The following is a 24140-nucleotide window of genomic DNA, read 5'->3' as shown; positions in this document are numbered from 1 at the left end:
TTCCTGGATCTTGCTCTGTAGACCAGGCTGGCCTCGAACTCACAAAGATCCACCTGCCTCTGCCTCCCGAGTGCTGGGATTAAAGGCGTGCACCACCACCGCCCGGCTTAGTCCCTGTTCTTAAGGAATCAAGGATCTAATCTGAATTTAATTTCATTTAAATTTCAATATAAAGCTATATATGATTAAATACCAGAGTTCTACTAGCCATATTATGGACCTTCAAGGAGAGAACTGGCATGCTTAATGAAGGCCTTATGAGGCAGAGCATGAACTGTTGAACAGGATTATCTGAGCATAGTGATATCTAACAAAGAGAAGCTGTGTTAGTGTTATATTCAGATGATACTTTCTTGACTGTGATTGAGTTTGGGGGAAGCAGATTATAATGATGAGAATCAGATGCCACTTTGGAAAAGTAATTATATGTGTAAACAAGTAAAGGTAACTCCAAATGAAAACAATGGATGTTTGGCTTTCTTATATTAAGAATAAAAGGATGTTTTAGAAGTTAATGTTGACTGTTTTGGACCTCAGCTATTTCAGTTCCGGAAATGACAGATGATTCAGTCTTGGAGCAGTGGACAACAAGGTTCTGTGTGGAGGATTTTCCTGAGAAGTATGTACCCTTAATCTCACATTCCCTTTATCTATAGAAGACAAACAGTAAGTTCTTCAGACACCTGAAAAAGCCCTTTACCTTCTCACACATTTTCTACTGTAGTCTGAAGAAAAGCCCTCTTTACAAGCACAAAGAAGAGGCTAGCTGGAAGTTATTTATAGCCTCTTTTTTATCCTTCCCTCACTTATCATACTCTAATTAAGATTCTCTTCATTGATGTTACAAAAGACATGCAGAAATTAACCAGTGGTGTTATACCTTTAGTCAATATGTCCATAAGCAAAACTCTTTAATATTAAAGTTCCTTTAGTGAAAATGCAGACTTAAGACCATTTTCTAGTGTATTTATCAATATTATTTATTTTAATTCAGTCATCCTTCAAATATTTGCATATTCATGTGTGTATACAGGATACAAAACAAAAGGTATAGTTACACCTTCAAAAACCAAAACAGAGCAGAAACTTAGAAGCAGCGTCACAGTCACTGTGTAAAGCCCACAGCAGAAGTAGGAGTGTGGGCAGTCATAAAGGGAAGATGACTGTCCTGTTGTACACTGTTAGTACAGAAATTACACTTCTCAGTATTAATCCAAATGATTCACTGCTTATTTCATGTGGAATGTGCATCAGACTTTTGTTATTACTCATATTTTCAAAATCTTATAATTTAAATATTTCTTCATTGCAATTAAAACAAAAACCAAAAAAACCAACACATTTCATTGTGTCTAGACTCTTGATTAAGTGTGCCCAAATATTCTGTTTGTGTCACCTAGGCATTTACTAGTCAAGTTAAGAATATGATATATATGTAGCTAAAGTTTATCTGATCCCATTCAGCTCCTGCGGCCCCATGGTCCCGCAGCCGCCCAGACCCAAATGAACACACAGAGGCTTGTATTATTTTTAAACTATGGTCATGGCAGGCTTCTTGCTAGCTAGCTCTTATATCTTAAATTAACCCATAATTCTTATTTATGTTTAGCCACGTGGCTTGGTACCTTTTCTCTGTTCTGCCTTGTCATTTGGCTTCCTCTGTGTCTGGCTGGCGACTCCTGACTCAGCCTTCCTCTTCCAAGAATTCTCCTTGCCTGCTTATCCCACCTATACTTCCTGCCTGGCTACTGGCCAATCAGCATTTTATTTATCAACCAATCAGAGCGACACACATTCATAGCATACAGTATGACGTTCCATAGCAGCTTACTGGTACCTTTACATCTTGCTTCTTTGGCGGTTGTTAGCAGCGTCCTCTGCTCTGTTCTCCTTCCTCTCTCTCTAGTTAGAATGTCCCACCTAACCTTATTCTGCCTCCCCATTGGCCAAACAGCTTTATTTATCAACCAATCAGAGCAACACATATTCACAGCATGCAGAATGATGTCACTCATCATATATACACTTAGAAAAATTAACATTGTGAAAATATAAAATGACTAATATGAGCTCTATTGTAGGACACAAGACCGATGGGACATGTTTACCACATGAGTAATCCCTGAACAGTGAGGAAGCTGAAAGATGCAGTATACTCAGCTCAGTGCACTGTGAATTAAAGGTTGAAAAACTCCAGTGCTAACAGCTTGACTATTCACTTTACCCCTCACTCACTTTCGTCATTGGTATGATGACAGTGGACCAGTGTTTCCTGTATATGTGACTCTCCTGAGAATCTCGGTAAAATGCAACTTCTGATTCAGCCAGTGTGTGTTGGGGCCTGAGAGTCTACATTTTAAAATCTGTTTTTAGATGTTCATGCTGCTGGTCTAAGGATCTCTAAGATTGTTGTTCAATTAACATGGTAGGCCTATGCATATGTAAGTAGGAGAGATCAGCTTCACCAAAAGGCAGGAATTGAGTCTGAGCTTGGCATTGAGGAGATGCCTCCTTGACACAAAATATTTGGGTCAGAGAATAAAACATGCCTGAAGGCATGGGAGGATAGAGCAGTCACCAACCTAGCAAGAGCTACAGCTATAGGAAAAGGGCTATCTAATAAGAGACATAACTGTAGTTTTGACTTACATATTCCTGATGGCTAATTATCTTAAGCATGTTGTTATGTAGTTGGCTATTAGTCTACCTTTACAGAATGTCTAGTTGGGTTTTTAGCTCATTTTTTTAAACTGGGTCTTGATTGCAAAACAGAATATAATAGTTTGTCTAAGGATATTGAGAAGCAGACATTGAATATAAAGTACAAGGGCAGTTTGGCAGTATGTGGTTATATCCAGATTCATTTATTTTTATTCTAAATAATAGTCTGCTGTATAGATGTATCACATTTTACTTACCCATTCATTAGTAAAGATGTTAAGGTTGTTTTTGCTTTTGGCAATTATGAGTAATTCTGCTGCTGACATTCATATACACGTTTTTTTGTAAACAGCTATCTAGCACTGGAATTACTGGGTCATACAGTAACTCATGTTTAACTGTTTGAGGAACTGCCAGGTGTGATCCAATCAACTGTGTTGCTTATACTCCTACAAAGTGTGATAAAGCTTATGGTTTATTCACATGCTTGCTAGTACTTCATCTGTCCTTTTTATTATAGCTGTACTAGTGGGTTAAGGGGACAACACAAAAATAACTATAGGGTTGGGATCAGCAGGAAGTCATTGTCTCCCCAGCTTAAAGAAACATAACCTTTGGTGGATGTGTATTGTCACTTCCAAACTGGCCCAGCAGAGAAGGGTTTGGGAGGAGTAATGTTCCAACCTGTTTCTCTCCTTCCTTTGATCTCCCACCAAGGCTTCCCGGTGGCTGATCCCAGCTAGAAACCAGAGGGACAAAAGCCTGCTTTTAAGTGTTTTGTGTATATTCCAGATACAAATCCTCCATTGGGTGTGTGGTTTGCAAATACTTTTGTCCTGTGGCTTGTCTTTTCCCTTTCCTGATGGTATCCTTTGGAGCACACTTTAAAAACTTAGATATAGTTCAACTTGTGTAGTTTTTGTTGTCATGGGTGCATTTAATATTATATGTAAGAAAAATTTACGTGTTCTAACGTCATAAGAATTTACTCCTTTATTTTCTTCTAAGAATTTGTACTACTCTCAAGCCCCCTTGTGGCTGTCCAATGCAGAGTAGTTAGCCTTGAAACCTATACACAGAAACAACAAGTGTGTGTGTGTGTGTGTGTGTGTGTGTGTGTGTGTATGTGTAAGAAATATATTAAGAGAAAAAGAGGCTATTAACCAAGAGTTGGGCTAGTGGGAGGAAAAGGATGGGGAAATGATATATCTATTTCAATTAAAAAACATTTTTAAAAAGACATAAATCAGATCATGAAATACCTCTAACTATAACCCACAAATGGTGTCCCAGCAAACAGAATACAATCCTAAGTGCTTACCATGTCTTACAAAGTCCATAATGGTTTGATCTCTGCCTGTCTAACTCCTCTATTCCAGTTACTCTGACTTTACTCTTTTGTCTAGAATCTACCAAGTGTGTTTCCTGCTTTAGGCCTTTATGGCTCAGTTCCCATCATTATTCAGGTAGCTACCAAAAGTAGCTCCTCAATGGGCCTTTCACAAGCTGCATTCTCAAAATAAACTAACGTTATGGCTGTTACCTGATGTCTGCATATCTTATTCTATTAAGTACATTTCAGTTTTCACCATTGACATTGTTTACTTAGTTGTTCATCTTCCTCTGAGCAGATGAACTTTGTGAGAACAAGACTTTGTTTCCTAGTGCAGTGCTAGTACCAAGAATAGAGTTAGCACACTGTAGCTATTCAACCAACATTTTCAAGTACTTAATGAATGGCAGTGGGTAAATGACCCCAAAAAGAATGATAACCAAAGAAAGCAAAAACAGTGCGACGGGACAGCTCAGAAACACCAGTATAGGCAGAGGGGGAGTCTCCAATGGGAAGAGAACGCCCAATGCTGGAAAAGGAGAAACAAGGGGGACCAGGAAAAGTTGATCTTCATGTCATTTGTGTGGAGAGAGTTGACTGGGTGCTTTGCCAAGTACTGATTGTGTCAGCAACACTTTTTTTAAAGACACTAGCTAAAAGACTAAATTCAGAAGTCTATAGAGGTCCACATATAAGCCAACATTCTCAATAAGTAATACAGATATGGGAATGTTAAAGTATTCTTGTACCTTATATTTTCTTGAAGGGTAAGGGAGAAATTTTAGAGAGTTTTTTCTATGATTTTTTTCCTTTTATTGAAAATGGATTTTTTCATATAATATATTCTGATTATAGTTTCCCTTCCCTCTACCTTTCCCAATTCCTCTCACCCTCCCCTCCATCCAGATCCACCTGCTTTCTTTCTTTCATTAGAAAACAAGCAGAATTCTAAGGGATAATAATAAAATAAAACAAGACAAAACATAAGCTAACACATTGGAATTGGACAAAACAAACAGAATGATACAAGTCCAAGAGAAGGCACAAGTAACAGAGACCCGCTTGTTCACACATTCAGGAATCCCATGAAAACACTAAATGGGAAGCCATAATATATATGAGCATATTGTATATATGGTAAAAGGAGAGATGAGAATATATACAGATAAGTAAAATAAAAATAAGATTTTTTTTAAAAAAGGAAAACCCCTGACATGACATGTAAGACAATGAACCTCTAAAGATGCCATTGAGTTTGTTTTCTGTTGGCCATCTACTGCTGGGCATGCAGCTTACCCTTAAGAGTAGTTTGTTTTCCTAGTGAGACTCCCTTGGAGCAAACTAAATTTTCATTTGCAAGTCGTTATCAATTGGAGGTTACTTCTGTGTTAGGGATAGGGGCACAGCATCCACTTCTCTCAGCTCTAGGACCCTATCTGTTGCAGACCCTTGCAGGCCCTCTGCATGGCTGCCCCAATCTCTGCATCCATATGTACATCAATCATGTTGATTTAGAGGACCTTGTTTGCTTGGTGTCCTCCATGCTCTCTGGCTCTTAGACTCTTTCTGCCTTCTCTTCCACAGGGTTCCCTGAGCCCTGAGGGAGGGATTTGATGCAGATCTCCTGTTTAGTTCCAAAGTCTCTCACTCTCTGCCTAATGATTATCTGCAGGTCTCTGTATTTGTTCCCATCTGCTGCCGGAGAAAGCTTCTCTAGTGATGACTAAGCAAAGCACTGATCTATGAGTATAGCAGAATGCCATTAAGAAGCACTTTGTTGCTATGTTTTTGTTTTTAGAATAGTAGTATTTGGTTTTATCCTAGGTCCCTGGGCTCTCTAGCTTCAGGTTCTTGATTGCCCAATAGTATCGTGTATAGGTTCCATCTTGTGGAGTGGAACCTAAGTCAAATCAGATATTGGTTGGTTACTCCATCAAGCTTTGTGCCACCATTGCACTAGCATATGTTGCAGGCAGGACACCGTTGTAGATCAAAGAGTTTGTGGCTGGTTTGGTGTTTACGTTTCTCCTTTGGTAGTGTCAGGATACCTTCCTGTACCAAAGACTTTAAGGTTGTATATAGGCAGCAGCCCAACTTCTCCATGTACAGTGGGTTGTGTAGGTGTTGTCTTCCAAAATGGGGCCTTGCTCTCAGTTTGTAGAGAGCAACCTATAGCGTTGGAAACAGCCTGGGTTGTTTGGGGATTCGCATTTGACCTCTTGGCCAACAACTCAATTATATGTAACCCAATCCTGGAACTAGAAGCTTCATTTGGTAACAAGAGATGGCCAGTTGGGACTCTGCCTCCTCCATTATTTGGCGATTTCATTTAGATCACCTTAATATATGTATATATTTTAGGAAGCGTCTATTGTTTTAAGTTTCCAAACTACCCCTCAAATGGCCCTTAATTTTAACTGGCTCTCCATTATTCTCTCCCTCATCCCTCTCTTTCCCCTTCCCTTTCCCACTCAATCCTCCTGTTCCAGCCTCCACCCCACCCATCCACAATTGTCTATTCTATTTCCCTTTCCTAAGGAGATCCATCTATTCCCCACTCCCTTACTCTAAACCTAACATTTGTGGTTCTATAGATTGTAGCTTATATCCACATATAAGTGAATACCTACACCATATATATCTTTCTGGGTCTGGGTTACCTCACTCAGGATAATTTTTTTTCAAGTTCCAACCTGTGAATTTCATTTTTTTTAAATAAACAGCTCAGTAATAATGCTCCATTGTATAAATGGATTTTCTTTATCCTTCTTCTGTTGAGGGACATCTAGGTGGTTTCCAATCTCTGACTATTATGACTAGAGCAGCAATGAACATGGTTGAGCAAGTGTCTCTGTGGTAGGATGAAGTATCCTTTGTGTATATGCCCAAGAGTGGTAGAGCTGGATCTTGAGGAAGATCATTTCCCATCTTCCTGAGGAAACTACCACACTGATTTCCAAAGTGGCTGTACAAGTTTTCACTCCCACCAGCAATGGTTGAGTGTTTCCCTTGCTCCACATCCTCGCCAACATGAGCTGTCACTTGTTTTATTAACCTTAGCCATTCTGATGGGTGTAAGATGAAATCTCCAAGTAGTTTTGATTTACATTGCAAGTATGTCCTTATGATTCTTTGGATCTTCTTGCTGTCTGTTGTTATGACCCCCTTTTAATTTCTAATTTTGTTAATTTGTATCATCTCTCTCTGCCTTTTAATTAATTTGGATAAGGGTTTGTCAATATTAACAAATTTCTCAAATAACTAACTCTTTGTTTCATTGATTCTTTGTATTTTCTTTTTCTTGTTTGTTTCTATTGGCTTGAAATATGTTTTGTTAGATACTAACATGGCTATATTAGCTTGCTTTTTAGGTCCATTTGCTTAGACTATCCCTTTCCATCCTTTTAACCTGAGATGATGTCTATCCTAGATGTTAAGGTTTATTTCTTGGTGCAGCAGAACGATGGATGTAGCTGAAGTTTTCGGGTCCTGCCAGGCACCCTCAGTCCCATGGCTTGCTTATAAAATAATCACACTGAGGCTTAATATTAGTTATAACTGCTTGGCCATTAGCTCGGGCTAACTATTGACTAGCTCTTACACTTAAATTAACCCATAATTCTTATTTATGTTTAGCCACATGGCTTGGTACCTTTTCCCAGTTCTGCCTTCACATCTTGTTTCTCATGGTGGCGGTGGCTGGCAGCATCTCCTGACTCAGCCTTCCACTTCCCAGAATTCTCCTCTTTTCTTATCTTGCATACACTATACTTCCTGCCTGGCTACTGGCCAATCAGCATTTTATTTATCAATCAATCAGAGCAACACACTTCACAGCATACAGAAAGACATCCCCAGCAGATGGATCCTGTTTTTTGCATCCATACTGTTTTTTTATTGGGGAATTGAGACCATTGGTGTTGAGAGAGATCATTAAGCAGTGTTTGTTGATTCCTGTGACTTTGCTGTTCTGATGTGTTGCCCTTTCAGCCAACCTCTGCAGATTTTATCTGCTGAACCTGGGATCTGAGGACCTGAAAGAATGGGGTGGACTGCAGTCTAATGCTGTAGACAACCTTCAGTCTGAGTGCATGTTTATACAGGAATGAAGAAAGAAAGCGGCAATCTGAGGGAGGTTGTTTGCGTTCAGAATAACATGATCAGAAAACATGTAAATAAACATCAGTAAGCACATACTAAATAGTAACAAAACAGCCTTTTCCCAGAACTTTCTCAGGACAGACAAATTTAAACACAATTGCCTGGCACTTAGTATAGATTGTACCTGGGAAAGCATGAAAGCAAGGTAGAAGGCCATATCCAGATTCAGAGCACGTTGACCAGATTGGGTTCTATAGCTGTGTTCTGACATCCAACAAGAATAAACATGTCTCATGAATGTAATGTAAATGTTTGTCATGGGAGGCACGAATCACATCCAAGAACAATCCAGGGAACAGAATGCACCTGAGGTAAGAGGCCCTCTGCCTTTTCCCTGGAACCTCTCTCACAGTTCTCCAAGGCATTGTTTACCATGGTTCATTCTTGTGACCATGTTCAGACAATGGTGTGTGTGTGTTTTCCGTGTTTTGATTTTCTGGTCTATGACTATTTGTTCCTTGTGTTTTCTTAGGTGTGGTTAACCTCTTTAGGTTGGCGTTTTCTTTGTAGTGACTTCTTCATGACTGGATTTGTAGATGATTGCTTATATTTTCTCCATCTATGGCGATTGAAAGTTTTACTGAGTGTAGTAATCTGAGCTTGCATCTGTGGTCTCTTAGACTCTGCAGCACATCTGTCCAGGCCCTTCTGGCTTTTAGAGTCTTCATTCAGAAGTCAGGTGCTATTCTAATAGGTCTACCTTTATATGTTACTTTGTCTTTTCCCCTTGTAGCTTTTAATATTCTTTCTTTGTTCTGTATGTTTATGTTTTGATTATTATGTGCCATGGGGACTTTCTTTTCTGGTCCAGTCTATTTGATGTTCTTTATGCTTCTTGTACTTTGATAGGCATCTCCTTTAGGTTAGGAAATTTTTCTTCTGTGATTTTGCTGAAAATATTTTCTGTGCCTTTGACCTGTGTTTCTTCTTCTTCTATTCCTATTATTCTTAGATTTGGTCTTTTCATGGTGTCCCAGATTTCCTGGATGTTTTGTGACAGTATTTTTTTTTTAAGATTTAACATTTTATTTTACCAAGGTATCCATTTCCTCTGTCTTGTCTTCAGTGCCTGAGATATGTAGTTAGCCTATTTGCTTCTTTGGCCTGAGTGGCCTGAGAGTTCCAGGGAGTTTCTGCTTGGAGTTGGAGGCTGGGTGCAGCAGGTGGTCTGCTACAGTGCGGAGGATAAGACTAGGGGGTTGGATTTGGAGGAACTGAGGAAGAGGTGAAGATCTGCAGTTAACCTACCTGTTTCCCTGGCAGGAGTGGCCTGTGGGTTCCCAGGGAATGCCTGCTTGAGGTCAGGGACTGGGATAAAGCAATGAGGTGGGGGTTTAGGAGAGGAGAATCTGTGTGATATTGAAGAACAGATATTGAATATAAAATATAATGGAAGTCTGGCAATAAGTGGCAAAAGCTGCAAATAAATATATAAAGATGAATATGTGTAACTTCTCCAAAACTTCTTCTGTTTTTAGGAAGTGCGTTTTGGGAAATGATTAGATAAGAATACAAAAATGGTCCTTGTATTATTGCTTATAATAACAGTCCCAAGAACCTTCAACTTCCGGGAAGGGAGAACTGGTTAAATAAATGACGGTCAATACTAAGTGTGGTAGCTTTCAATCACCTTAACAGAGTACCTGAAATAAGTTACTTGGAAAAGATGTATTTTGGTTTGCAGGTGTGGAGTTTCTGAGCATGCTCAATTGATTTGGGCCTGTGGTGAGCCAGCACATGATGGCAGAAGCACATGGCAGAGCAAGAGTGCTCAGCTCATGGACCAGACGTGGAAGAGAAAAAAGAAAGGGCCAGAGCCCCACTATCCCATTTAAGGACATACTGCTAGTGTTCTAAACACTTCCCAACTAATCCTATCTTTTATGTTCTCTGTTGCCTCCCACTAATGCTACTCAGTGAACCGGGCCTTTAACACATGGGCCTTTGGGAAGTTATGTAAGATCTAAAATAGAGCAGTGATAAATGGAATTCTGTTCCTCCACTCAAATATAAAGACAATCAAATAGAAAGTCAGTGGTTAACATGTAAATAGGCCCATTATTCACAGCTCAGTAGAAAAAAAAACAGGTTGTGGAATACTATATACGTGAATACTGAGTAATTAGGAATTTGTGTAATTTTGCATTCCTTTCAAGTGGGGCTACAGGTAATTTTTCTTAGTGCCCATTAATTTTGGCAAATTTTCCATGGTAAACATATACTGTTTATTAATAAAAATGTTTTCAGATAGACACAGATAAAATCAATAATTTTATATCACAGAAAGACAGTTACAGGAATGATGATTAATGGTACATTTGAGGAAATTGTTCCGAGTTCCAATCCAAACTCTCCAACTGGAATAGAGACTATCAGCTCATACCTCAGGAAGGACTGTGAAGAAGACTTTACACCTATCAAGTGCTCCCCACACTACCCAGGAGTGAAAGCAGAGCACCAAGGTAGGAAGTGATGAAACGTTTCCTACGAACAGATATAGCTTCATTTCTGTGTGCTTTTGTTCAATTGTATTTTAAATATCTTTATTTTATTAAAATATCTACCTACGTGATTGGAAGTCTGAGTTTTGCCATGCTAACAGCATTTTCTCTTTCATATTAATATGCTTTTCACAAAAATGGATTTCTTTTAGTTTAAATTTGCTGAAACTCAAAATAACGTGTACAGACTTGGTCATGGTGTGTTCCAGCATGTTCTGTGATGTCATTGGCTCTGAGTCATTGGCTCATGATACAGAAGTGTAGTGGGACATTAAGTTTTGGATTCTAAAGTTATGCCTATATGTTATTTCTCAAAACATCCTAAAGATATTCAGTCTTACTTAATATATATAAAAGCAAAGTTCAAATCATAGATGGATTGTGGTCAGACTAGGCCAAGAAATGCACCAGTTTTTAAAAAATTATTGTCAGATCAACTAAAATTATGTTTTATCCAAAGTACTTTCCAAATCTCCTCTCTAGCAAGCCGAGCTCTTCAGAGCTTCTTGAGAACTGACTTGCTTGTATTATAACGGCCTGCTCTTTGTTTAATGACAAAGCTTGAAGGTCTGTTGTATAACCACTCCTGCTATTTAAGAAATGCTATAGCCAGGAGTGGTGGTGCACACTTTCAATCCCAGCACTCAGGAGGCAGAGGCAGGCGGATCTCTGTGAGTTCGAGGCCAGCCTGGTCTACAGAGCGAGCTCCAGGACAGCTAGGGATACACAGAGAAACCCTGTTTTGAAAAATGGGGGAAAAAAAAGATATAGCTTGAGCATGAAAAAAATAGCTAGGTTACTTTACTATTGTTTTTATGTGATGCAGTTTGGGGAAAGTTGTTATTGAGCTTGGGGATAAATTATGGTTTTAGTTTTCTTCTATAATATTTCTTGATTTATTTTATTTATTTATTTATTTATTTATTTATTTATTTATTTATTTATTTATTTATTTATTTATTTATTGGTTTTTCGAGACAGGGTTTCTCTGTGTAGCTTTGCGCCTTTCCTGGGACTCACTTGGTAGTCCAGGCTGGCCTCGAACTCACAGAGATCTGCCTGGCTCTGCCTCCCGAGTGCTGGGATTAAAGACGTGCGCCACCACCGCCCGGCTATTTCTTGATTTATTAATAAAACTTTTTTAAATTTTGTGGCAATGAAAATATATTTATATTAAATTGTATATATAGAGAGAGATGATTTATCAAAACTAACAGGCTAAACACATAGAGCTGTTGTTATGCTTGTGGCAAGCTAATAAGCTATTGTTGGATAAAATCAATTAACTAAGGGAAAATAATGAGTAACTTGTTTTCCTTTGGTGTCCTGTATCATACGAATCACTTTATTATCTTTGTCATCTAATATATTTTCTTTGTAGTGGTATATGTTGCTAATTTCAAACGGGTACATGGATATATACTCTCATTCCCAGTCATTTCACTGAGGTTACTCCTGGAGAGAGAAGTATTTTGCATGATTTTGTTCTTAGCTTCAGCACCACTAGTATAATATGAGAATACCTTATTTATGCCACCCTTATCATCACTGATCCATTACTGCTGTTGTTGTGGTAATGCAATATAAACTAATATGATAGGGAAAATAGATATTTTACTTGTATCTTTAAGAGTTATTTGTGTCTATTGGCTGTTTGTATCTTTTTCTTTTGTGAAATGATTTCTCCTTTTTTACTTGCATGTGTTTTTATATGTAAAGACACCAATAATTCCAAATGTGTTTAACTTTAATCTGATCAGTTCTGCTGATATTTTCTTTTATAGATTTTTGCATTGCATTTGTGCTTAGGAAAAAATTTTATTTGTATTTGTCATATAAGTTTTCCTTTGTTTAAGGTGTTTGTTTTGAGACAGAGTCTCTCTGTGTAGCCCTGGCTGGCGTAGAACTCACTTTGTAGACCAGGCTGGCTTTAAACTCACAAAAATCTACCTGCCTTTGCCTCCTGAGTTCTGGGATTTTAAGTGTTTGCCACAGCATCCACTAATTTTTTTTTAAAGATTGATTGATTGATTGATTATGTATACAGTGTTCTGCCTGCATGTATGCCTGTAGGTCAGAAGAGGGTACCAGATCTCATTACAGATGGTTGTGAGCCACCATGTGGTTGCTGGGAATTGAACTCAGGACCTCTGGAGGAGCAGCCAGTGCTCTTAACCTCTGAGCCATCTCTCCAGCACCCCTAATTTTTTTATATAATTTTATTTCTGATATTTTTATGTTTAAAAATAGGGACATTTCAAAAATATTTTGGCATTTGTCCCAATATCATTTAGCGAAGAGTCTTTCCTTCCACTAGAAATGCTGCTGATATTAATGTTGAGTTCTTGCCCATTTCCAGTTTAATTCTGGTTTTCTCTTGCTGTGTACTGTGTTAGTGTCACGTCATTTGAGCTCTTCTATCCCTATGACGTATGTTAACAGTCTCTTGTTTTCTTTTCCCAACTCCATGTGTTTATTTGTTTAGATTTACTACTTTGTAGTCACCTTCCCCAAATGTTCCAAATCCAACTCTTGGAAAATTAGTGTTTCATTTAGGATGTTTTGGTTAGTTTTCCTAGCTGGGGATGGGGTGGGCGTGGGGAATGGTTTGTCTTGCCTTTTATTCAATTTTTGTTTTTTAAGATTCTCAATGGTTACCCGTTAGGAAACCCTGATTTATACACAATCTTAAGGAACTCTTACTGTTGTAATCTAGTTAACTCGGGTTTTCTAAGTGGACAGAGGATCTTTTGCAAACACAGTCCTGTCTTCTTTCTTGTCACTGAGCCTCTTTTTCTGCTCCCTTCATAACTAAGCAGATTTGCATCTCCTGCATCTCATTTGTCTACAGCAGAGTAGAACAGTGTGAGCACATGCAGTTGCTGTGAAGAACTCCGGGAATACAGTACAGCCATAGTTGTAGAAGGAAGCCACCATGCCTTGGTGAAACAGCCTTTGTCTAACAGCATTGGTTGTGGTGAGATGCTGACATCTAGTGGCCATGTCAAAAATGGTAGTTGACTATTGGGGACTGACGGGGTAGAGGGATGCTTGGAAAACAAGACTTCGTCAGTGACATGAGATGTCCCCATGCAGTAGAAATATCAGAATGTGGCCTCATCTGGTGTGACAGCCCCAGAGCTTGTGATTAGAAGAATAACAAGGAGATAGGGGATATAAATAATGCCATTTTCACTCTCAACATGACTTCATCAGTATTTGCAGAATGGGTGGATTATATGCACAAATAACCCTTAATTTTCCCAGATAAGCCCTGCTTCGATGTGGACTTGGTTGAGGAGCTTTCAGCAGTATCTCATAGAGAGCTTCTAGTCCTGAGATTGGCAGGAGCTTAAATGACTTGGACAGTCTCTTAGGAGGCTAGTTTATAGCACAAGTTCTCCTCTGATACATGCATTCAGCATAGGCAAGGGATGCTCCGTGGCTGCTTGTCTTACGTCACATTTTGACTAGGCACATACATATCACTTACATAGTTGGCCATGAGAGACATCACTACCTGAAAACTACATACTATTCCCCTCCCAAGACCTACTGCCACCAACTTAACTGAAAGACTACTGCCCAGAACCAAAGAATTATCCATTCTCCACATTCAAGGGAGCTCTCATGTTGGAGACTTTGGCTCTCTGAGTGCTTCCTTCTCTAAGCATACATTTTCCTGTCCCTTTCCACTAAGAAATTTACTGAAGAAGGAAGCCAGTTTACTGTTCCCTTCCATAGCTCAGAAACTCTCATACAACTAACCAAGATTCTAAAGTAACACAACCATAGAAGGTTGGGATAAAAAGAGAATTTTAGTTCATCACTTAACTTATTATCAGTGATGTTTTAAATATGTAGAATATGTCATCCTTTCCAAGCAGATGTTTCAGTGTATACTTTTCACTGTAATTAGTTGTGTAGCAGCAATGTATGGATAATTTTATAATGATGGAGTCAGTGATTTCATCTGTAGGCTCTCCAGACCATATTCATTCATTGTATGTCCTTACAGATTAAATGATGCAGAAAACAGAAAACCAGACTCAGCCAGTCTGTATTTTTATTTTTTTAAACTTTTGGTACTATTTTGAAGTAGAAAATATTTCCCTCCATCGATTAAGCCAGTCTTTGTTGATAAAGGATATGTCATTATAAACTACTGTTTCAGAACATTTGTCTCCACCTCCATGTTCTAAATAATACTATATTTTATTTAACTTTTCCTTTTGTCTGGGTCCTATATTCTGTGTTTTATATACATAGTACAGTGGAGAACTAAATGATTTCAATGTGTTTGAAAAATCCATTAATACTTAATGTCTATATCTCTTGTATAACTATTAGATATTTAATTCCTTATTTCTTTTCAGGATTACTTATTGATGAGGAAATGATTTTTATAAATAAAACAATGGACAATCATCTACCCACTGTGGATACTCTCTTGAGCAGACTAAAGCTCTATCTGGTTAAGGATCCACTTTTAGATTTCCAAGAACAGCTCTCGGGAAAGGCTGACTTCACGTATGTAATTGCCTGGTACTGTAACTGCTTTTATACGAAACAGCATTCTTGGTACAGCGCAGGTTTAGATGCTCTTGGTGAGGGTTCCATTGCTTCATCTCAACGTGCATGGTAGTCTTCGTGTGTTTTGTTGGCAATATTTGTTGAATGATTTTAGTAAGCATTACTTAATCTTGTTTGATTTTTGATTTAAGGGAGTGTTTCTCTGTTCAAGAACGTTCGGAACCTTTTGTGAGAGATTTCCATATGGCTGAAGAGACCTTTTGTAAGAAGAAACTAGTATGTTTCAATAGAATTGTAACATTTGTTTTCAATAGTGTATTTGTAGAAGTAAGAGAGCACACTTTTTTAAATTTTGGTGATTTATTTTGACTGTTTACAACTGTCATACTAAAATTTTGTGATACTAGTTTGAATATGTGTCAATTATGGAGCCAAATTTCCTTTCAAATAGTGATCTTCAGCCTTAGCTGAGGTTGAAGTTGGCTCTGACCCAGTCATGTCCCAATTTAACTGGTCTGGTGGGCAGTCTGAACACAAAGAATTTTCAACCCTCTTTTAGTAATTTAACTACTATACTTGGTATAGAAATTTAAGTAGTTAAATTTAAAAATTATAAACTGAACTCTATGGGCATTCTAATTTAAACACACATATCGTGTTTTGTGGACAACTGAACTATTTTGTACATGGGCCTTTTCTTAATACGTTCAGAGGACGTACACACAATGCAGTAAGGGCACTTCAAGGGTTCCATTGTAGATAAGATGTGAACAAGTTGGTGAAGACAGTAAGTTGTTTATTGACTCACTGACTCCAGCCCCTTCACTTGTTAGTTCTAGTGGTACACAGTCTCACATGTTGAAGAATAGTGGCGGGGGCGGAGGGGGGGGGAGGTGTGAGAGAAAAATGTTTCCCATGGGATGCAGTAGGAATGAACTCCATTCCATCAGCTATTCAGTTTGTGCCACTTTTCTATATCTCATGTGTAATTCTTTTAATTTAGAATTTCTAAATACTTTTATTAGCCAAAAAGATAATACACACATAATTAGAGACATTGTATATCACTAAGGTAGTGAGGATTATAAAAGATTACTCAAGAAAAGCATTGCTTGTAGGAGGAACTTATTTTTGACTGCTCGACCTCTATTTTTGAAAGTCTGTATAGCATTTAAAACAGACTATGACTTGTTTAAATTTTGTGTGCCATTTAAACAAACACATCCATTTAGAAATCAAATAAATTGACTTGGAACTGTCCCTTGAGTTTTAGTGTTATATTATTTCAGCCTCCAGTTTTTCCTTCTGAGTTTGAATTCCTAATGTCTGCAACCCCCAAACAAGAACTTCCCATCCTACCACTATCAGAACTGAAGGAGTCATTCAACTCAATGCCTGACACAATGGATTATGTAGAAGAAAATGAAAAACTTTCCCAAAGAGGTGAGAATTCATTTAGAAACGTGTTTCTTATAAAAACTACTTGTTACTGAGTTCTTATTTATTACAATACTTTACAGAGATGTTCTGTAAGTTACATGTTGAAGTTTCAGGATCATTACTGTTAGACTCTTTATTTATCCCAGTATCACTTCTTTTCTGGCATTGGAGTTTGAATCAGGGCCTTCATGTGCTAGGCAAGTATTCTACCATTGAGTTACATTCCCAACCCTGAGACAGACAGACAGACAGAGAGATAGAGATAGAGATAGAGAGAGAGAGAGAGAGAGAGAGAGAGAGAGAGAGAGAGAGAGAGCGCAAAAGCAGCCGACCAAGCAGCCCTCTAGCATCAAGCACCACGTCTTGATGCCCTCTAGCCTCAAGGTCTGGCACACCTTTAATCTGGGCCACACCTTCTGTTGGAAGTGTCACTGTGGGAGCGGGCTTTGTAGTCTTTCTCAAGCTTCACTCAGTGTGACAGTCAGTGGACTTCCTGTTGCCTCTGAGTCAAGATGTACCACTCTCAGCTCCAGCACCACGTCTGTATGCCACCATACTCCCCATCATAACGGACTGACCCTCTGAACTGTAAGCAAGCCACCTCAATTACCTGTTTTCTTTATGAGTTGCCGTGGTCATAGTGTCTCCTCCCAGCAATAGCAAACCCTAACTAAGACAAGTGTCAACTATAACATTAGCTGTATAGGTCCTCTGCCTATGCCTCATGGTCGCGTAGCTTGATGTTCTTGTGGGACTCCAACAGTGGGAGTGGGGAGTGTTTCTGACTCTTGTGCCTTGTTTGGGATCCTTTTCCTCTTGCTGGGTTGCCTAGTACGGCCTTCATATGAGGGTTTGTGCCTAGTTTCAGTGTCACTTGTTCTGCCATGTTCTGTTGGGAAACAGAAGAGGAGTGTATGGAGGAGAGAGGAGGAGAGGAGAGGGACTGGGAGGAGTAAAGGGCCCAGAAACTGTGGTCAGGATGCAATGTATGAGAGAAAAAATGTAGTTATAATAACAGTGTAAAGAAATTCTATAGACTTAGGAGGAAGCAATGCCATGCTAATGCAATTATAATTTCTATTCAGATGGAATATGAGCTTTCTAGAAGACAGGATACAGAAGAAAATTTTTGTGCATGGTGTTACAGATGGCCAAGGCAGGAGAATTATGACTTTCAGCCCAGCCTGGGCTGTGTGATCAAACCCTGCCTCAAAGTTAAAGGGATGGAGGGAGGGGAAAAGAGAAAGGATATGTTATGGCCAAACTCTGTCCTATCCCTAGATTCTTATTGGAGGCATGAGTTAAGATGGACATTACACCCTAAAAGCAACATCATATGGCTGCAGATTCATGAGATATTGGAAAAGAAACCTGAAAGCATCTTCAAAACTCACTTACTATAAAATAAAGAGAGAAATTATTCATTGCTATTTTTCAAAATGAGCATTAATAACATTCAAGGACACAATAAAACAAACAGATAAGGTGCAAAGTGAAGAACTGAGGGGGTAAAGCTCCATCATCTTGTGTTGTCAAACTTTGATGTTTATTTTAAGGTTTAATTTAAGTAATTTGTTTTGGATAAAATTACAAATTTCAAAATACATGATAAAGTAGTAAAAAGTTATGTTTGGAATGTAAAAAAAAATAATGAAGTTAGATGCATTTTACTTCTGTGGCTTTTATTTAAATTCTGCTATGTCCCACTAATGAGAGTTTTGTTTATTGCACAGTAAGTTGTCAGCTTGGCTCAAAAATTGTAAACTTTTTCACCACAATAGCAGGAATAAGTTAAAGTCTCTATTAAGTACTTCTTAGCCTTCCCTGATCTTCCTGGACACCACCCAAACGTGTAGTTCAGGAGTCGGTTTCCGATTTAGGCGGAGTATATTTATAGTGTGTTTGGAACTTCTCTGTTGCTCTCCTTTCCTGAATTCACTCTCCAGCTGCTGTTAACCCTGAATGCCAGTACAGGTGGATCTGTCTTCAGATTTTCCAAGACAACGAGACTACATATTTTTATCCAGGTTCTGGGTGCCCTAGTCAGCACCTAGTGAAGAGCTGTGACATGGGAAAGTGCTCGGGGCCAGTTTACTCCAGTTCTCCCAGGGCCTGCTCCTGACGGTCACTTTATATATTTTATAATTCTAAGATCCCACCAACTATAAGACCATTATCAACTTAATAATATATGCAGGGGAAAAAGCCTAAATGTGCATACCAATATGATAATAATTTCATAAACAAAAACGAAAAAAATCTATGTTACACTCAAGGAATTAATGTGTACACTGTTTACAAGAGTTGTGTGTTACAAAGAAAGAAAGGATGAAGTTAAAAATGAGCAGTAAGTAAGAGGGCTAGGGAGAGGGCTAGGCCAGTTAGGTGTTGCCACACAAACATGAAGATCTGAGTTTGATGCTCAGCACCCACTAAAAGCCAAGCATGCTTGGACATGCCTGTGATTCCAGTGCTGAGAAGACTGAACAGGAAGATCCCTGCATCAAATCAGTGAGCTCCGGGTTCAGTGAGAGACTGTCTGGAAAATAATGTGGCAAGTGACCGAGGAAGATACCCGACCCCTGGCTTCCACATGTGCACGCGCGCGCGCGCACACACACACGTACACATAATAGCAATAATAAAGTAGTAGGCACAATATGCCAGGCAGCTGGAATAAAGATAGTCACTAACACAGACCAGTGCAGGTAGGTGTGGTTCAGTGGCAGAGTACCAGCATACCCAAGGCTTGGTTTTAATCTCCAGAACCACAAGTAAATTCTGGCTAAGTAGAGTTTAGAAAGTCACCATTTATGGGTGAAGATTAGGTTTCTCAAAGTGTTTGTTTTCTTTGATGTTCATGACATATGGATTACCTACCCTATCTTAGCTTCCAATCATTATGCTGATTTTTTTTCATTTTTATATTCCTTTGATAGTTTTAATTGATGTATGAGGAGTGAGAAGGAGTATGCTTTGGAGAATAGGAATTCACCTCTTACATCAGCATTTTCTTCAGAGTATACAGCTCTCTCTAAAAGAAAAAAACAGTAAAGTGATAAGGATACTTTAAAAGGACAAAGCCACAGAGTAGGGTTACAAGACATGACTTTAATGGTACTTTCGTTGGTAGAGTTTCTTCTATTTCCTTTCAGATCTTTCTACCAAGCATGAATTTGATACTGAGGATATGAAATGCAACTCCACAGAGATCTTACCTATTGCAAGCCCATGTGAACCAGAGTGCAGTGAACCAGGTAGAGTTTTTGCCTAAGTCATTGACTTACCAAGAGTTTGCTATATGATGTAAAAGCACACTAAATTCGTACTTACAGTCTACTGTGAATCAGTTTTCCTGTTCAAACCTTGATCATTGTGATCCTACTTGTCGTCTTTCCCCCTTTTCTGCTCCTTTATATTTGTCCTGTCAGGATCTTGTCAGCAGCAAAGGTGGGTCATATACATAGCAGAGTTACAAATATTGGAGAAGATGAATGGAGGAAATACTACTGAAATTCAAGTACAAATCTTGGGGCTTGTGAGATAGCTTAGTCAGTAAAGTGTTTGCCACACAAGCATGAGTACCCAAGTGCAATCCCCAGCAGCCAGGCTAGCTGAACTGGCACACCATAGGTTCAGTAACAGACCCCGTACTAAAAAATACGGTGGAGAGTAATTGAGTAAGACACCTATCATTGACTTCTGGGCTGTACACTGGTGTGCATGCATATGTTCTCCTACCTACACATAGTCTTAAATTATAACTGACTAAATATACCTTTCTTTTTTTAGTATTTCATGTGTGTGCCTGAGTGTATATGTATGTGCATCATGTGTATGCAGGCGCCATCTGAGGCCAAAGGAGGGCATCAGATGCCCTGAAACTGTAGTTGTAGGTGGTTGTAAGCCACCCAGTGTCGATGCTGAGACTCAAATCTGGGCTCTATGAAAGGGTAGCAAATGCTCTTAACTACTGAGCCAGCACTTTAGCCCCCACACTCTATATTTCACTTCAATATTAGTAATCTTGTTGATCTTTGTTATACTTAAAAACACACCCTTTAAATCACATATTATTTAGTGGGGTGTGGGTGATGCCATGGTGCATGTACAGAGGTCAGAAGGCAGTTTGTGGGTATCAGTTCTCTCCTTCCACCGTGTGGATTCCTGGGCTTGAACTCAGGTCATCAGGCCATCTTGCTCACCCTGTTACACTCCTTAGAGCAGGGACATCATTCTCTGTTCTATCACTATTTTATCATTATGATATCAAATTTGGAAACTCTGCATCATGTTTTGTTCCAGAATAAAGCCAGATTGTGTTCTTTTTAAACTATATTGATGAGTCTGTTACTTATTTGAGTCTGTTACTTATATGAGTCTTACTTATTTGCACTTGGAGCACATGAATATCTACTCAGGCGTTTACTCTACTGTACTCTACTACTTTTCAATAAAGGCAGATCTATTTTTCAGGCCCATTCTATTAATTTGACACTCCTGACAAGGACATCCAGAGTCCTGACTCATTACGGTGAAGAATTACTCCTGTATTTCCCTAACATCGCCAAAATTTACTGTGGAAATAAAATAGTCCTATCTCCTAAGTGCTGACAACATAAGCTGTCAGGATTAAAACTCTTATTATGCACTAAGCTCTTGAGATTTGTCCTACACAGAAAACTCAGTAAAGTTCAGCTGTCATTGTAGCCTTTTAAAGTCACCACTGTCATAAGTGAGATACCAGGTGATAAATCTGTAGTTCTTTATGTAGATATAAATTTAGGACTGTTACTTTATATCTCTAGGACTCTAGATTTCTTGTGTTTTGTGTGTGTGCACACATATATGTGAATGGAAGCCAGAGGTCAGCCTGGGCATCATTCCTGGAGCCTCTTTGTTTTCCCAGATAGGCTGTCTCACTGGGACTTTGGGCTCACTGATCAAGGATAGGCTGCAGTTTCAAGTGCATGCCATCATGCCCAGCTTTTTACCTGCATGGGTGCTGGGGTTGAACTCGGATTCTGATGCTTTACCAGCTGAGCTATCTCCCTAGCCCTACCCCCAAATTTCTTTTCACTGACATATTTTGTTGCCGTATGAAAAACTGCATAGTGGCGCAGATTGAATTTGATGGTTAAAAACACAGTAGGACACAAAGATGGGTTGGAGGTGTGGGCCTAGGCGGATTTGAGGAAGAAAGGTGAATATTAAAACACTGTACTAAATTAAGGGCTAATACAAGTATTTCATTGCAACAAACTGATTAAATCAAATAATTATTTACAAGAATTCTAAATTTTATTTATTTTATGGAGGATTATATAACTTTAATTTTCATATATTTCAGGAGAATTAGAAATACTACTAACCAATCTAAGCTCACCAAGGCAACATTCTCCAGTGAGTTCATTATGTGCAGGATTTCAGGCATTTCCATTTTCTGCTGTGTATAAAATGTAAGTAAAGATTTTATCTAGAACCCAAGCTGCAGTTCAAGACAAGCAGTTGCTTTTTCTTATTTTGTTTTGTTTTTGTTTCTCAAGACAGGCTTTCTCTGTGTACCTGTCTTGGAACTCAGTCTGTAGACCAGGCTGGCCTCAGCTCACAGAGATCCACCTGCCTCCACCTCCCGAGTGCAGGTATTAAAGGTGTGCACCACCACTGCCCAGCTCAAGATAAGCAGTTTTTAATGAAATCCCTCCATTTAAAGGCAATTTCTAAGATGCTGTTATAAGAAAATATGACACTATATAATGTGTGTTATAAACAGCTGTGGGAAGGATATGAATGTATATGCACACATCTGTTTTTTCCCATAGAATATCGTTAGATGATGACATAAGAAACACATAACACTGACTTTGCCTAGAAGGGAACTAGATAATATGACAATATGGTAGAAGCTTTACAATATAATCTTTTACAATAATATTTAGAATTTTGAATGTTAATATATTACTGTCAAAAGTTAATAACTTGAAAGTTTTAAGATCCTGACATGGAAATAAAACGATTAGGAAATTGCCTTTGAACACTTGCCAGTGATACTCACTGCCATGAAAGGCACATTGTATTAGTGTATTAGTTCCATAACAAATACCACAGACTGGATGGCACGAACAATAATCTTTTATTTCCTCATAGTCCCCGAGGCTACTGAATAAAGTGTTTGCTGGGTTGGGTTTGGTCATGTAGGATTAAGAAATACTCTAATGACTTCATTTACCTAGCTACCTCTTTATTGAATTACCTCTTTATTAAAAGACCTTATCTCCAAACACAGTCATAGTCTGTTATTCTGAGGATTAAAGTTTCACCATATGACTTTGGAGAATCACAATGAACCCTAGAATAAGTGGTTTAAAGTTCTGTATTGTAGTTAAATTCCCTGGCTCCATCACTTGCTCTTAATTGCTCTTTGCCTCAGTCTCTTTCTCTGTAGTGCTGGGTGTCTACTTCAAAGACTTGTTGTAAGGTCTTCTAAAAGATGGAGTAGGTAAGGGTAATGGAATAGTGTGTTCGTCAACTTATTTCCCGGAGAAGTACCAGGGAGTCCAATCCCATTTCTATTGGCGTATGTCCTTTGACCTTGCTTACCTATGTTATTATGGCATCAGTATTGAGAATACCAGACATGTAGAGCCAGGGGTCGATCCATAAACCAGTTCCCATTGTTATTGCACAGAATGGTCTATGGTCTTAGAATTGATACTGCAAAGCTAAACCATCATATTCTAGTTGGACCTGAAATTGTGTATTTTAGTAGTCCAGCATACTTGACTGCTGACAGAGTCTGAGGTAGCTTTGGATGCTATCTTTCATTATGTGACATACATAAATTTAGTGTTCTCCAAGATAAGTTAGTCTATTATCTTGGAATAAAGCCACTCAACTTTGCTTCTTATTCCAGTCACAAAACTAGGAATACAATCCAGACAGTCATCTTCGCTCCCATTGTAAACTGGAACTTAATGTGTCCTAAATCAAACACCTCCAGGAGAATTACAGGAATGCCTGCAAGCTCCTTGTGAATGATCCCTAAGCTGCTCTTGCAGATCAGCCTGCTCTAGGATAGCCGGAAACAGTTGCAGCAAAGGTCCTAGAACTCATTGTGAGTTCTGTACACATCTTTAATGGTCTCTTTGGTATCTAACTGAGACATGGAGGAGCCAGCATTGAGTGCCCTAAGTGTATCTTCACATTCTATTTAAGAATTATTTACATTTGTGGTGCAACGTTATGCTGTATAGAACTCTACCATGAGTTTGGCTTGTCTGTAGCGTGAATGAGTCTGGAACAGCACGGCATAATCATGCAATCATATATACTTTGCTTAATACTTAGTCCCTCTGCTAAGGTGAAAGGTGTTTATTTGCAGGACACAGTAATCTTTATTAAGCTCCTTCACTGTCTTATTTACTCTGTATATTCTAATCTGCCTGAGGAAGCAGGTTGGCAATCGGAAACAGAAACCAGTATTTATTAGTATAATCTTAAATTTCAATTAG

The 24140-nt window shown here is 38.7% G+C and overlaps 1 protein-coding gene across 2 annotated transcripts in view; it reads left to right on the top strand.

Annotated features, from left to right (window-relative positions):
* Shoc1 (shortage in chiasmata 1) overlaps positions 1-24140 on the top strand; it is a 78982-nt gene that overhangs the window by 4883 nt on the left and 49959 nt on the right. The window contains exons 3-9 of one of the 2 annotated variants that reach the window (XM_059254407.1): positions 538-619; positions 10439-10617; positions 15033-15186; positions 15381-15465; positions 16479-16632; positions 19785-19886; positions 21980-22088. In XM_059254407.1, the coding sequence (XP_059110390.1) occupies positions 538-619; positions 10439-10617; positions 15033-15186; positions 15381-15465; positions 16479-16632; positions 19785-19886; positions 21980-22088 (865 nt within the window). Of the gene's footprint in view, positions 1-537; positions 620-9091; positions 10618-15032; positions 15187-15380; positions 15466-16478; positions 16633-19784; positions 19887-21979; positions 22089-24140 lie in introns of those variants that run through there. The other variant, XM_059254405.1, reaches the window with a different exon arrangement.

The sequence above is a fragment of the Peromyscus eremicus genome, chromosome 2 (genome assembly GCF_949786415.1).
Source record: "Peromyscus eremicus chromosome 2, PerEre_H2_v1, whole genome shotgun sequence".
Lineage (NCBI taxonomy): Eukaryota > Metazoa > Chordata > Mammalia > Rodentia > Cricetidae > Peromyscus > Peromyscus eremicus.
The sequence above is the reverse complement of the archived record's forward strand: the minus strand, read 5'-3'. Positions and strand labels throughout refer to the sequence as shown.